We start from the raw sequence: 14,989 nt of genomic DNA, 5'->3' as shown, positions 1-14,989 counted from the left end.
ATTCATCTAATTTAACAGAGTTTAATGTGCAGGCTATTCAATATCAGAAGATGCATGCTTCAACCTGTATCCTGTCTCTAACTGATATTCATACATAGAAAAGAAAATGCTGAAAATCTCAGCAGGTCTGGCAGCATCTGTAGGGAAGGAAAAGAGCCAACGCTTAGAGTCCAGATGATCCTTTATCAAAGCTAAGAGTCAGAGAAAATGGGAAATATTTATATTGTGGAGTGAGAATGAAAGATGAGTCATAGCCACAGAACCCCGGGGAAACGGGGTGCTAATAGCCACAGAAACCAAGGGAAAAGAGTGTTAATGGCAGTTCCCAGAGAGAACAAAACGTGTGAACGGCCAAACAGCAGAGAAACTAACATCAGGGGGTAAACTGTGACAGATGTAAATGTGGGGGGAAGCAATGGGGGGAAACGGTAAGGAAAGGTGGAAAGATGGGGGGGGGGGGGTTAAATATATATTAAGAAAGACAAGGAAATGGTAAAAGACAGTAAAAATGAAATTGTAGCAAGATTTCCTTATTCTTGTACTCCAATCCCCTTGCAATTAAGGCCGCATGCTATTAGCCTTTATAATTACTTGCTGTGCTTGCATGTTAAATTTGTGTTTTTTTTACAAGTGCCCCAAAATCTCTTGAGATCTCAGGTTTTATACCTTTTTAAAAAATACTCTGATTTTCCATTCTTCCTCCCAAAATGAATAACTTCACATTTCCTTTTATCAAAAAATGTATTTTATTACAAACATGTGTCAAAACAGGTTACAGCAAATAAACACCCTGGGAAAAATACTTCCCAGCAATCAATTATACAGTCTGTACAATTATCACCCCCGCCCCGCCCCCGCATAACTTCACATTTCCCCACATTATACTCCATCTGTCACCCTATTTCCCACTTACTTACCTGGACCAAACCTCTTTGCAGCCTCTCTGTCCTTCTGATAGCTTACTGTCCCACCTAGCTCTGTAACATCTGCAAACGTGGATGAATTATTGTTGGTCCCTTCATCCAAACTATTAATATAGATTGTAAGTAACGGAGGACCCTCTGCCCTTGTGGGAACCTCCAAGTTTTGAACACGTCCTTCAAAAAGCAACTTGGGTAAGAGTAAAGGTCTAACCTATTTCACAATGCGGCTCATGGACTTAAATATTCACACTAGTTTCCAGCTCCCTGATTGTGCAAAATTCTACCCTTTCTCTCCACTTATCTTGTATGCAGTTAGTACAGCGATGAGGCAGATTGTATTGCAGTCTCTGACTGCTTCAATCTAGCCCTCCAGTTTGTGATGTATGGGCAGTCCTGGACTACTGAAATGGGTGCAAGTCACCATTGGAGGGGAAAATTGTTAATGGAAGTGATTTGCTTCCTTTGTGATTTGCCGTTTTGACCTTTAATTGCATGTAGATACAGCTGTCAGGGTAATGTAAAAAAATCTCTCAAAATGGTTCATACACTTCTGGAAATTTTAAATGCAGCAAGCATGCAATTAATTTACAGGAAAGTCAGGGATGAGAATAGATGGGCGGCACGTTGGCGCAGTGGTTAGCACTGCTGACTCACTGCACTCAGGACCCGGTTCAATCCCAGCCCCGGTCACTGTCCATGTGGAGTTTGCACATTCTCCCTGTGTCTGCGTGGGTTTCTCCCCCACAACCGAAGATGTGCAGGGTAGGTGGATTGGCCAAACTAAATTGCCCCTTAATTGGAAAATGTTTTAAAAATAAAAAAAGGATGAGAATAGATAATTCAACAATTCAAAGTTCATCTCACTGCCGCATTGTGGCATTTAATGTCCATGTTGGAAATCTGAAAATGCTGGGAACAATGACCTGAAACATTTTTATATTTGTTCATGGGAGATGAGTGTTGCTGGCAAGACCAGCACTTTCTGCCCATCCTTATTTGTCCTCAAGAAGGTGGCTGTGAGGAACTGCCTTGAACCATTGCAGTCCATGTGGTGTACATACTCCCAGTTACTGTTCGGAAGAAGATTCCTGATTTTTGACCTCCTGACTGCCCAGATGTTGCCTGGCATGCGGAGTAGCGTTTTCTATTTTTATTCTCCTTTTCTACCTGGTTGGGGCAATTATTCCAAATAATAGCTCATTTTTGATTTTTAAAATTCTTCTAAATATCTTTTTAAAATGTAACTTTTCCTCATTTTTGAGATAAGCTTTATTGTCACAAGTAAGTTTACATTAACACTGCAATGAAACCACTGTGAAAAGCCCCTAATCACCGCACTCTGGCGCCTATGAGAATTCAACAGCGAGAGAATTCAAAATGTCCAATTCACCAAACAGCACATCTTTTGGGCCTTGTGGGCGGAAACCGGAGCACACGGAGGAAACCCACACGGGCACAGGGAGAACATGCAGACTCCGCACAGACATAACCCAAGCCAGGAATCGAACCTGGGACCCTGGAGTTGTGAAGCAACAATGCTAACCACTGTGCTACCCTGCTGTCCACAAGATTGAAAGCGTCTATCTAGAAGATATTAAATCATCTTAATTGCCTGGTCATTCGTAAATGTGATAAAAGTGATCTCTCATTTGCACAACAGTCATTTAGCAACACCCTATTGAGGTCTCAGTTTGAGGAGCTTTGGGTTTCTAGTAAGTCTCGTATTGCTCCATATATCCTAAGAAATTATTTTGAGAAATGTTTCCATTAGAAGATTAAAGATCTATTCCTAACAACAGACGTCTGAAGATTATAGAAGCACTTTGCATTTGGTTTTGCACGCTAGGAGCCCTTACACTTGTAAAATATTGTACTAGCCTGGCTTTGAGTTGTGTTTATAGTTAGGTTTAACAGTAGTAAGCGTGTCTGAACTTTTTAGTGAGGATTCCGATTTTTGTTACAGGGTGGACACAGGGGAATGGATTACCCTCATCGAGCGGTTGCTTTCAAATAGTTGTGAGGCCTGCCAATGGCTGATTGAATTCCTGATTGGCCCTGAAGGGCGAGAACTAATCAAGTGAGTCGAAAAACTGGTTTAAAATGTTGATGAACATGCCTTTTGAATTAATTTAAAGGATTTGTTAAGGATTACCATGGAATTTCTACAACTTGAAATTGCAGCTGCATGACCGATCTCTCTAAATCCTATTACTTCCAAGTTAATAATTCTGCTTGACTCATCATGTTTTAGATTTTTTGTTTAGATTTGCATGATGCTTATACAAGTGTTTGTGGGAGAGGAGAGACTCACAATCTCGCTATTTTTAATGTTTAAAAAGATAATATCTTGGTGCTCAGGATATGAGAACATTTTTGGAGAACACGCTGGAGGCAAAACAGAAGCCCAAGTGTCAGTGATCATTGACTGTCAATGACTTGATATTAATTTCTGTTCATCTCAGTCAAGATCCTCTAGTGTTAACAGCAGAGCCGTAGAGCCCTAATGAAATTGCCCTTTAAATATGACAACATTTGCTTTCATTTTCTTTCTGTTGAATATAATGCACTATTTAATGTAAAAATACATCCGTGTAAATTCATTATTTTTGAAATTAGCAAATGTGCTGAAGATTATTCAGTTGCATGTTTTAGCAGTGTCTGGGGGTTATGGCTGCAGTATCCACACTGACTCATTGCAGTAATTTTATGAAGAAACTTTGTAAATTCAGAAGACATCTGTACAGAGAAGCCTGATCATTTTGACCTCCAGTTAATGTCTGTATTCTGTTTGGTGCATTTGAAAATGAACTTGCTTGCCAATGTACGTGTTTAGCAGTTAAGTCTTTATCACTGGAGGTGGTCCTTGAGAGTGTTGATCTTTGTGATTGGCTCATTGGCTCGCATGGTAATTATGAGCTAATATCAGACCATCTATGCTGAAGGACAGTTTAAATTGCAATCTTTCATAAAGGGGTGGAGATAGCTTGTGTTATTGCAGGCAAGCTAAAGCACATTATCAAATTAAACATGGGAAAGTAGATTTAGCTTGGCTTAATTGATGCTTTCAGTCCTTAGATTCTTCCTAACTTTGTGCCATACTGCTGCATTTTTAATTTCTCTGCAATTCGGAGTCATCAATGTGCCTCAATTCCTAAATCAGAGCATTAAATCCTGTTAGTATCAGTAACTTTAGATAAATATGTAAATTAACAGGGATAAAATCAAACTGCAGTTCCCTAAATCTCAACGGTGCATGCTGACGTGAACTTAAAGACAAACGTCATGGGTACTTCTGACCTATGACATCTCAGATCTGGAATAACACGGCCAAATGCAAAGTAAATCTCCCTTTATTCTGGAGCAGCAATGTGCCTTAAACAGAACTTGAGCAACCTTACCTGCTCCAAGTTGAATCTGTCTGACTAGTATTAAAAGCACTGATCACAACATTCTAATAACTTTACCATTGATGGTAACGCTGTGTGGATTACATTATAGGATTTGTTAACTCGTGTGAAACTTCTAATGTTCTACCATCCAGATACTCAAATATATTTTAGAATTTTCTTTTAACTTTCCAATTAAGGGGCAATTTAACGTGTCCAAGCCACCTACCCTGTACATCTTTGGGGTGTGGGTGTGAGACCCATGCAGACATGGGGAGAATGTGTAAACTCCATATGGACAGGGTCCTGGGGCTGGGATCAAACCCGGGTCCTTGGTGCCGTGAGGAAGCAGTGCTAACCACTGTACCACTGCACTGCCCTTTGTTTTCGAATTTTGAATTATGAACTCCTTATTGTCCCCATTGCTAAATTTGCATAAAACAGCTGAATGCAAAGAGGGGGAAACCGTATGCGTGGCAGGACGAGACAATAAAATTGGGGGAGGGAGTAGAAAAGGAAGTTGTGACACAGGTTATGTTTACCCATAACCACCCAGCTGCCGCTGCAGCCTTTCATGCTTTGATCTCATAGTCTTGCCCACAATGCATGTACCCCTGTCCAGTATTTTCTGGCTTAAACTTTCAATGCAGCTGACATATCGCAACCCTTTCACCTGGTTCGACTTGCCCTGTTTCGTTCTCCTCCCTCCAATCGGAACTCACTTTGGTTGGGGATAGTACAGTTTGAGGGGGGGGGGGGGCAAAATTGGGAGGGAAAGTAAGAAATTACATAACAAAATCCACTTTGTTTTTCTCTGCCTGTGAACACCAGGATTTTTCTTCTGGAGTGTTCTGTACGGGAGGTTCGAGTAACTGTTGCTAGCATTCTGGAAAAAGCTCTCGAGAGTGCCTTGCTTTATCAAGAAAAGGTTAGTAAATTACATATATAAAATGTCTTTATCACTTGGTAAAAACATAATTGCTGTACATATGTTTGTCTTGTGTAGCGCTGTGAATAGTTTGTTTTACATGTCATATCTTAGGGTCGCAAATAAGCTCAATGTTTGCAGAATATGTACTTAAGCCCTAAACCTCTCTTACTGACTAATTTATTAAAAGTTCAGACATGGATCACTTATCATTAATGGTGGAAAATAATAAAAATTTGCATCCATAATTTGGTTGTTTCGTTTATCTCTGCCGTAACTATATCTTTTTAAACCACCAGAAGAAAAGTGCGAGGAATTGACAGATTTCTTGTTCCCTTCCACACAATTTATTTGCTCACTTTTAACAAGGCAATGTGTGTTTTGATTGTTAAATTGTGTTGAAGATTCTTAGAAAAATTATTGTTTTCTTCAGCTCAAAGGATTGGACCAGTTACTGGATGTGCTGCTTGCCTTGCTTGATAAAGATGTGGCAGAGAATTGTAAAAATTGCTCCCAGTACTTCATCCTCTTCAACAACTTTGTACAGAAGGTAAAGTATCTAACTGATCTATTTTATTTGTGCTAATAAAAGAAACTGCATCAACTCAATATATTTTTTTTAAGTTTTCAAACACCGAGAGCCCTGTGCACTTATGCAAAAGGAGCCAGGATAAAATTGTCTGAAAGTTTTGGTTTCAAGCTAGCTGAGGATCATTCCACAACCAGTTGAGGATCAATTGTGATTTTTATGACAAGGACTGTGCAAAGAAAATGCGTATGAGCTGTGAAGTAACTAGGAATGCAGCTTCAAATGTTTTAGTTAATAAATATAACTTTACTTAAGCAACTTGCTGATCATCTGTTGTTGCAGCATGTTTTTTTAAGCTTTGACCCCAGGTGTGTTAACACCTTTCCGACTTTGACTAATTTCAGAAGGGAGAGCTTTATTTGACCCCCTGCCTTTTTGCCTCCTTCTCCAAAATACTACTACCGTTGCAATTCAAGTGTCATTCACTTTGATTTCAGGAGATTCTTTCACGTATTTGAATTGTGAAACGATTAAGTGGATTGAACTGTTTTTTTTTGTCATTCAGGGTTTCAGGGCCTGCCAGCTATTATTCAAACACTCTGCATTCAAACGTATGCTTTGTTTCCTGTTGGGTCCATCAAGGCAGAACAACCAAGTGAGTATGATGTTGTTTTGGAGCCTTTATTATAGAATACTGTATATTGCTAATTGGTGTACCTAACATTAGCCAGTGAAGAAAACACTACGTATTGTAATTTCAACCTGGTCATATGATGAATTGTCCACTTTTTTACTCGGTGGTGGGGGGGGGTTCTTTTCTGTATCTAGCCTTGCAGTGAGTGGATCAATTGCAATGCTTCCCTGCATTTTCCCAAGTTTCCTAACCTTGGAAGAAGCAGAAGAAGAATCCTGGTTGCCATATTTTACATAAATAAAAACAAAACATGCTGGAAATACTGAGGAATGTCAGCTTCTGTGGAAACAGGCCACAATTAATGTTTCAAGCCAGTCCTAACAGGGAAACCCACCTGAAGCATTAACCCGTTTTGTTCTCCATAGATGCTGCTGAGCATTTACAGTATTTTCTGTTCTTAATTCAGATTTCCGGCATCAATAGTGCTTTGTTGTTGTAATAGGTGATATTTTACTTTTTGGACAAAATATTTGACCTTTTTGACATTTCCAATGGCATGAACCCTCCAAATGAAGACTTCACCGTTCAATACTAAATATAGCTTTGTTTTTCTATTAGAATCGACGCTGGAGCTCGGCCCAGTCCCGTGAGTTCTGGTATCTCCATATCACTTTGGCATCACTCGTACTACACTCAGACATTTCATCTTTGTTGACTGTTGGTAAGTTGAATTTTCTTTCTTTTAGAGGGTAACTTGTGTATGTCCATAGTCAGTAAGATATTGCCTGAAAATTAGGAATAATTGAGTTGCGGGTCCCTGTACAACTTTGTGCTTCAATGTACATTTTAATAGTTGTTTGCTCAAAATTAAGGAAACGATGGAAGAGTAGGACTATGATCCATTGAGTGGAGTTGAGCGACTCCCCAGGGTTTAGTGGAGATGGGGCCTTGTTTAGCACATTGACAGAAGCAACTGACTTGCCAGTATGATTGGGAACCTGTCATGATCCAAGATTGCGCCAATAATAATTGTGCCATGGAGCTAATGATAGATCATCAGGATGGTATGGAAGATGCAGCTGAGTGGGGAAAGAAGGTTGGGAATATTAAGAGGAGATGGAGCAGGGTGAGATCAAGTCCAGGTTAAAGGTGCTGCCAGTGGGTCACTCACTGTATAAACTAACCAGTGATAAAATTGAAGAGATTTAAGCAATGAATATAGCATGGTTTGCAGCTGTGATATAACCATTTTGAAGCAGATATGGGTGGTTAGATAAAATGTTAAATATTCAAATGAGGAGCAAAATTTTGCAGAGGTTTGTATTGAAAAATGCAGAAATAAATTATTTGATTGCTTAGTAGATTGAAGTGATGCTTAATTCTGGGATAGTCATCAGATTCATTTTGTGTTTTGCTTTGCTGGATATTATTGAACACTATGACATGAACTCTGCTACCTCACTTGAGTAGCAGTTGTTAATCTGTGAATTTTAGAGTGTCTGTAAACTGTACAAATGTTAACGGCACACTGTTGATCCCAATTTTGTCCTGGTGCAACATCTTCATTTGCAGTTTGGAATGTTATCGGGAGTTGAAATTCTGACCCAGCTTTCTCTACCTGAAAAGAGTCCAAAAGATTTCTTAAGGTCTTTCGAGTTCCAGCTGCCACATTCTGGTTCAGATAAATGAACTCAGCACAGAATTGGGATGAAGCCAAAGTCCGAGAGGACCATTGACTGCTCTCTCCCTTTTTGAGAGAGAGAGAGCTGATTGGTGGTGATTTAACCTGAGGTTCACCACACCTCGGGAGAGGGCACAGTTGAGAAGGATAATGGATTACCTCAGCCAATATGGTGGGTAGCATGGTGGTTAGCATAAATGCTTCACAGCTCCAGGGTCCCAGGTTCGATTCCCAGCTGGGTCACTGTCTGTGTGGAGTCTGCACGTCCTCCCCGTGTGTGCGTGGATTTCCTCTGGGTGCTCCGGTTTCCTCCCACAGTCCAAAGATGTGCGGGTTAGGTGGATTGGCCATGCTAAATTGCCCATAGTGTCCTAAAAAGTAAGATTAAGGGGGGGGTTGTTGGGTTACGGGTATAGGGTGGATACATGGGTTTGAGTGGGGTGATCATTGCTCAGCACAACATTGAGGGCCGAAGGGCCTGTTCTGTGCTGTACTGTTCTATCTATGTTCTATATGGGAATTGAACCCACGCTGTTGGTGTCGCTTAGCATCACGAACCAGCCGTCCAGCCAGCTGAGCCACCGACCTCCCCTAGTATTGGGATGGAACCTTCCTGGTTGGTATGGTTTAGTTATTCACAGGGTAAATTTGATGTATGAAAAAGCATCGTTAAATCTCCCTTGCTACATTAGACAGATTTCTGTACCCTAACCTACCAGTTCTCCTCACAGATTATGGATATACCACTTGTCACTGCCTCCTGTGTGAACAATTGTTTGTGTTTCACTATCCAAACAAATCACCTGCTTTGACTTCTAATTTTGTGTCAGAAATTACTTCAGATTTTCTCTCTGTGCTGATGGATAGGGGTTTCATTTTCATAGTTGACCACAAATGACACATAAGAACATAAAAACTAGGAGCAGGAGTAGGCCATCTGGCCCCTCGAGCCTGCTCCGCCATTCAATGAGATCATGGCTGATCTTTTGTGGACTCAGCTCCACTTTCCGGCCCGAACACTATAACCCTTAATCCCTTTATTCTTTAAAAAACTCTCTATCTTTAATCTTAAAAACACTTAATGAAGGAGCCTCAAGTGCTTCACTGGGCACGGAATTCTGTAGATTCACAACCCTTGGGGTGAAGAAGTTCCTCCTAAGCTCAGTCCTAAATCTACTTACCCTTATTTTGAGCACAGTAAGAAGTCTTACAACACCAGGTTAAAGTCCAACAGGTTTGTTTCAAACACGAGCTTTCGGAGCACTGCTCCTTCCTCAGGTGAATGGAGAGGTATGTTCCAGAAACATTTATATAGACAAAGTCAGAGATGCCAGACAATGCTTGGAATGCGAGCATTTGCGGGTAATCAAATCATAACAGATCCAGAGATAGGGGGTGACCCCAGGTTAAAGAGGTGTGAAATGTCTCAAGCCAGGACAGTTGGTAGGATTTTGCAAGTCCAGGTTAGATGGTGGGGGGATGAATGTAATGCAACATGAATTGGGGCTTATTTTGAGGCTATGCCCCCCCCCCCCCCCCTCCCCCCTCCCCCCCAGTTCTGCTTTCACCCGCCAGTGGAAACAACCTGCCCGCATCTATCCTATCTATTCCCTTCATAATTTTATATGTTTCTATAAGATCCCCCCGTATCCTTCTAAATTCTAACGAGTACAGTCCCAGTCTACTCAACCTCTCCTTGTAATCCAACCCCTTCAGTTCTGGGATTAAACTAGTGAATCTCCTCTGCACACCCTCCAACGCCAGTATGTTCTTTTTTCAGGTAAGGAGACCAAAACTGAACACAATACTCCAGGTGTGGCCTCACTAACACCTTATACAATTGCAGCATAACCTCCCTAGTCTTAAACTCCATCCCTCTAGCAATGAAGGACAAAACTCCATTTGCCTTCTTAATCACCTGTTGCACTTGTAAACCAACCTTCTGTGACTCATGCACTAGCACACCCAAGTCTCTCTGAACAGCGGCATGCTTTAATATTTTATCATTTAAATAATAATCCCTTTTGCTGTTATTCCTACCAAAATGGATCACCTCACATTTGTCAACATTGTATTCCATCTGCCAGACCCTAGCCCATTCACTTCACCTCTCCAAATTCCTCGGCAGACTTCCGGTATCCTCTACACTTTTTGCTTTACCACCATCTTAGTGTCGTCTGCAAACTTGGACACATTGCACTTGGTCCCCAACTCCATATCATCTATGTAAATTGTGAACAACTGTGGGCCTAACACTGATCCCTGAAGGACACCACTAGCTACTGATTGCCAACCAGAAAAACACCCATTAATCCCCACTCTTTGCTTTCTATTAATTAACCAATCCTCTAGCCATGCTACTACTTTACCCTTAATGCCATGCATCTTTATCTTATGCAGCAACCTTTTGTGTGGCACCCTGTCAAAAGCTTCCTGGAAATCCAGATATACCACATCCATTGGCTCCTTGTCGTCTACCGCACTGGTAATGTCCTCAAAAAATTCCACTAAATTAGTTAGGCACGACCTGCCCTTTATGAACCCATGCTGCCCAATGGGACAATTTCCATCCAGATGCCTCGCTATTTCTTCCTTGATGGTAGATTCCAGCATCTTCCCCACTACCGAAGTTAAGCCAACTGGCCTATAATTACCCACTTCCTGCCTACCTCCTTTTTCAAACATGGTGTCACGTTTGCTAATTTCCAATCCGCCGGGACCATCCCAGATCTAGTGAATTTTGGTAAATTATCACTAGTGCATTTGCAATTTCCCTAGCCATCTCTTTTAGCACTCTGGGATGCATTCCATCAGGGCCAGGAGACTTGTCTATCTTTAGCCCCATTAGCTTGCCCAACACTACCGCCTTAGTGATAACAATCACCTCAAGGTCCTCACCTGTCATAGCCTCATTTCCATCAGTCACTGGCATGTTATTTGCTGGTGTTCAGTTCCTCAGCCATTTCCTCATCTCCCGTTATTAAATCTCCCTTCTCATCCTCTAAAGGGCCAATATTTACCTTAGCCACTCTTTTTTGTTTTATATATTTGTAGAAAATTTTTCTATCTGTTTTTATATCCTGAGCAAGTTTACTCTCACAATCTATTTAACTCTTCTTTGTAGCTTTTTTAGTAACTTTCTGTTGCCCCCTAAAGATTTCCAAGTCCTCTACTCCCATTAATCTTTGCCACTTTGTATGCTTTTTCCTTCAATTTGATACTCTCCCTTATTTCCTTAGATATCCACGGTCGATTTTCCCTCTTTCTACCTTTTTGTTGGTATAAACCTTTGCTGAGCACTGTGGAAAAATTGCTTGGAAGGTTCTCCATTGTTCCTCAATTGTTTCACCATAAAGTCTTTGTTCCCAGTCTACCTTAGCTAGTTCTTCTCTCATCCCATTGTAATCCTCTTTGTTTAAGCACAGAACACTAGTGTTTGATTTTACCTTCTCATCCTCCATCTGTATTTTAAATTCCACCATATTGTGGTCGTTCCTTCCGAGAGGATCCCTAAATGAGATCATTAATCAATCTTGTCTCGTTACACCGGACCAGATCTAGGACCGCTTGTTCCCTCGTAGGTTCCATTACATACTGTTCTAGGAAACTATCGCGGTTACATTCTATAAACTCCTCCTCAAGGCTGCCTTGACCGACCTGGTTAAACCAATCGACATGTAGATTAAAATCCCCCATGATAACTGCTGTATAATTTCTACATGCATCCGTTATTTCTTTGTTTATTGCCTGCCCCACCATAATGTTACTATTTGGTGGCCTATAGACTACTCCTATCAGTGACTTTTTCGCCTTACTATTCCTGATTTCCACCCAAATGGGTGCAACCTTACTCTCCATAGCACCGATGTCATCCCTTACTATTGCCCGGATGTCATCCTTATTTTTTTTTTTTTTTTTTTTTTTTTTTTTTTTTTTTTAAATTTTTTTTATTGGAATTTTTTGCAGAAAATATAACAAAAAGTATAGCAAAAAGCAGTAATATGCAACTAACAGCCCCATAACACCCACAATTCCCCCCATACCGTAACATCACATGTATCACATTCCCCCACCCCCCCCCCAAACAAGAGAACTTAACCATAAATTAAAATTAGATAAATCAAATTTAAATAAAATAAGCTAACATAATCAACGCCCCCCCCCCCCCCCCCCCCCCGGGTTGCTGCTGCTACTGTCCCAGTACCCTATCGTTGAGCCAGAAAGTCGAGGAAAGGTTGCCACCGTTTAAAGAACCCTTGCACCGATCCTCTCAGGGCGAATTTAACCTTCTCAAGCTTAATAAAGCCCGCCATGTCATTGATCCAGGTCTCCACGCTTGGGGGCCTCGCGTGGATGTCATCCTTAAATAACAGAGCTACACCACTTCCCTTACCATCCACTCTGTCCTTCCGTATAGTTTGATACCCTCGGATATTTAACCCCCAGTCGTGACCATCCTTTAACCATGTTTCAGTAATGGCCACTAAATCATAGTCATTCACAATGATTTGCGCCATCAACTCATTTACTTTATTCCGAATACTACGAGCATTCAAGTAAAGTACACTTATGGTGCAAATCTCATGAGGTTGCCTCAAAATAATCCTATCAACCATTTATTTCTTAAGGAGTGGGCAAAAATGGAGAACTATCTGCTTCTGTTTGAACCAGAGCAAGAGTTTCTGAATGTAGATATTTTTAGTGTATTAACCTCTGCCTGTAAAGAATTGTGACTAAATGGTAATAATGGTGGTTTCCCATACTATATGAAATGAAAATCAAATGAAAATCGCTTATTGTCACGAGTAGACTTATAAAGAAGTTACTGTGAAAAGCCCCTAGTCGCCACATTCCGGCGCCTATTCGGGGAGGCTGTTACGGGAATCGAACCGTGCTGCTAGCCTGCTTGGTCTGCTTTCAAAGCCAGCGATTAAGCCCTGTGCTAAACAGCCCCACTACATATTAGGGAACTAGATTGTTAGGGCTCTCATTCAACATGTTCTTAGTTTCTTAATTAAGTGCTTTAAAAAAATTGAATGTTAATTTCTGATTTATTCCCTTCACTTGTACTCCATTTTGCACTATTCACTGTACCTACAGCAGGAGAGGTAAGGTTAAGCAACTTGTCATCTTGACGAGTCACTGGGGAGTGATTGAAAGTAACCAAAGGGACAGACTTCAATCCGTTTCCTTCCCTGCTTACATAGATTCTGCTGTGAGCTATTTCCTGATTCAGCTGCAATCCAAAACTTGCACTATTTGAAATAGTAAATGCAATGTCAAATTCTACTGGCCTTAATGCTTTGCTTTTCGAAGTTAAATGTCAGCTGCTCCCAATGTGGATTTTTCAATATTGAGTTCATTGAAAATAAGTTATTCAGTTATTCACTTCATGTTAGCTGCGCGCTCTAGATTTGGGAACAAAGGAAACCCATATTGGAAATTAACCAGTGGAAGAATACAGGCTGAATATAATATGTTTGTTTTTGGTTCAAGATCCTGGACAGTATAAATGGCATACGCCAACTCCACAGGTACCTTTGCACCAGGATGTAGAAACTCTCTTCAGACCTGAAGGACAGGCCTACTTACTTGAGGTATTTATTTTGTTCTCCCGAGGAAATGTTTTGGCCTGTTTTTTCTTTTGTATTGTACAAATCTACATGAGTTGAGTGATATTTAAAATGGTTAATACATGTGGTCCTGAAAATCATGGAAGAGAGGCAGATATAAATGTTTATTGTCAAATCAGTTAACTGGGACGAGGCAAATTACACTCTATATTGAAATCTCTTTTTTTATGAGTGACATGCTCGAGAGCCTTAATACAGTGTGATGTTCACAGGCAGCTCTTGTGCCCTTCTTTATGCAAATTCCTATACAAATGGGGCAAAATGAATGCTAAAATTCATGACACAAGAAATAAGAATGAGAACCGTGTTTCTGTATGATCTTGTGGTACACTGAAAGGAAGCGAGTCATTTTTTTAATTAACTGTTGCTTTAATGTTCTTTCAGGTTATGTATGCAATGCGAGAGCTGACCGGATCTTTGTCAGTCATCTCTGAGATGGTGACTTACTGCTGTTTCTGCAATGAACACTTCTCCTTGGTGCAGGTGCTACAAACAATTAAGGTGAATGACAAGAGTGTTTGGAATAGAGCATTCTATCCTTCAGCATTTTGCTTTGCTTTTGTTACTTACAAAACGAAAGGACGTCTGTGATTGAAAATAGTGTTTCCACATTTTCCACTGTAGCAGAAAAGCTAGTTTACATTGGAACATAAGATGCATAGAGCCGTTTCCCTGGCACCTCGAACATCTAACATCAAGTAACAGGTTTGTGAGGTAAAAATTGTCAGCATTTATAAATGCATTGGTTAACCAAGAATAGTCAGCATAGGTTTATTGAAGACAAGTTATATTTGACAAATTTTGGAGTTACCTTTAAAGAATTGATTGATTGGATAGATAAACTAGATGCATATGAACTTTCAGAGGCATTTGGTCAGGTCAGGTATCTCGATAGAGGCTTGTTATAACAATTCAGGTGTACAGCATAGAAGAAAATGTTGCAACTTGGATTGAAAGTTGATCGATAGACAAGAGGTAATGGGTGCTGCTCAAACTAGAAGAGAGTTGAAAGTTGTGAATTTCTGTGGGCAGTGTTGGGTTCACTTTTATTCAGAGTGAGGAAAGAGGTTAGGAGAAATGTATTTATACCGAGGGTTGTTGGAGTATGGAGTACTTAACACGAAGTGAATGAGACAGAGACCAATGCACCTTGAATGGAAAATCAGATAAATGTTTCAAGTGGAGGAAGGCGGTAATGAGAGGACAGGACACTGAGAATGCCCTTCCATAGGTTGGGCATTCTAAAAATGGTGAAGATAAAGGTAGAAATATGTG

At 40.6% G+C, this 14,989-nt stretch overlaps 1 protein-coding gene across 3 annotated transcripts in view; it reads left to right on the top strand.

The window, feature by feature from the left end:
* Positions 1 to 14,989, top strand: part of usp24 (ubiquitin specific peptidase 24) — a 200,945-nt gene that overhangs the window by 166,843 nt on the left and 19,113 nt on the right. For 2 of the 3 annotated variants that reach the window (XM_038794055.1, XM_038794056.1), the window contains exons 54-60: positions 2,887 to 3,000; positions 5,141 to 5,237; positions 5,671 to 5,787; positions 6,332 to 6,421; positions 7,019 to 7,121; positions 13,578 to 13,678; positions 14,099 to 14,215. In XM_038794055.1, the coding sequence (XP_038649983.1) occupies positions 2,887 to 3,000; positions 5,141 to 5,237; positions 5,671 to 5,787; positions 6,332 to 6,421; positions 7,019 to 7,121; positions 13,578 to 13,678; positions 14,099 to 14,215 (739 nt within the window). Of the gene's footprint in view, positions 1 to 2,886; positions 3,001 to 5,140; positions 5,238 to 5,670; positions 5,788 to 6,331; positions 6,422 to 7,018; positions 7,122 to 13,577; positions 13,679 to 14,098; positions 14,216 to 14,989 lie in introns of those variants that run through there. The other variant, XR_005460306.1, reaches the window with a different exon arrangement.

This window comes from Scyliorhinus canicula, chromosome 4 (genome assembly GCF_902713615.1).
Source record: "Scyliorhinus canicula chromosome 4, sScyCan1.1, whole genome shotgun sequence".
Lineage (NCBI taxonomy): Eukaryota > Metazoa > Chordata > Chondrichthyes > Carcharhiniformes > Scyliorhinidae > Scyliorhinus > Scyliorhinus canicula.
Note: the sequence above shows the minus strand (reverse complement) of the source record. Positions and strands in the feature narration are given on the sequence as shown.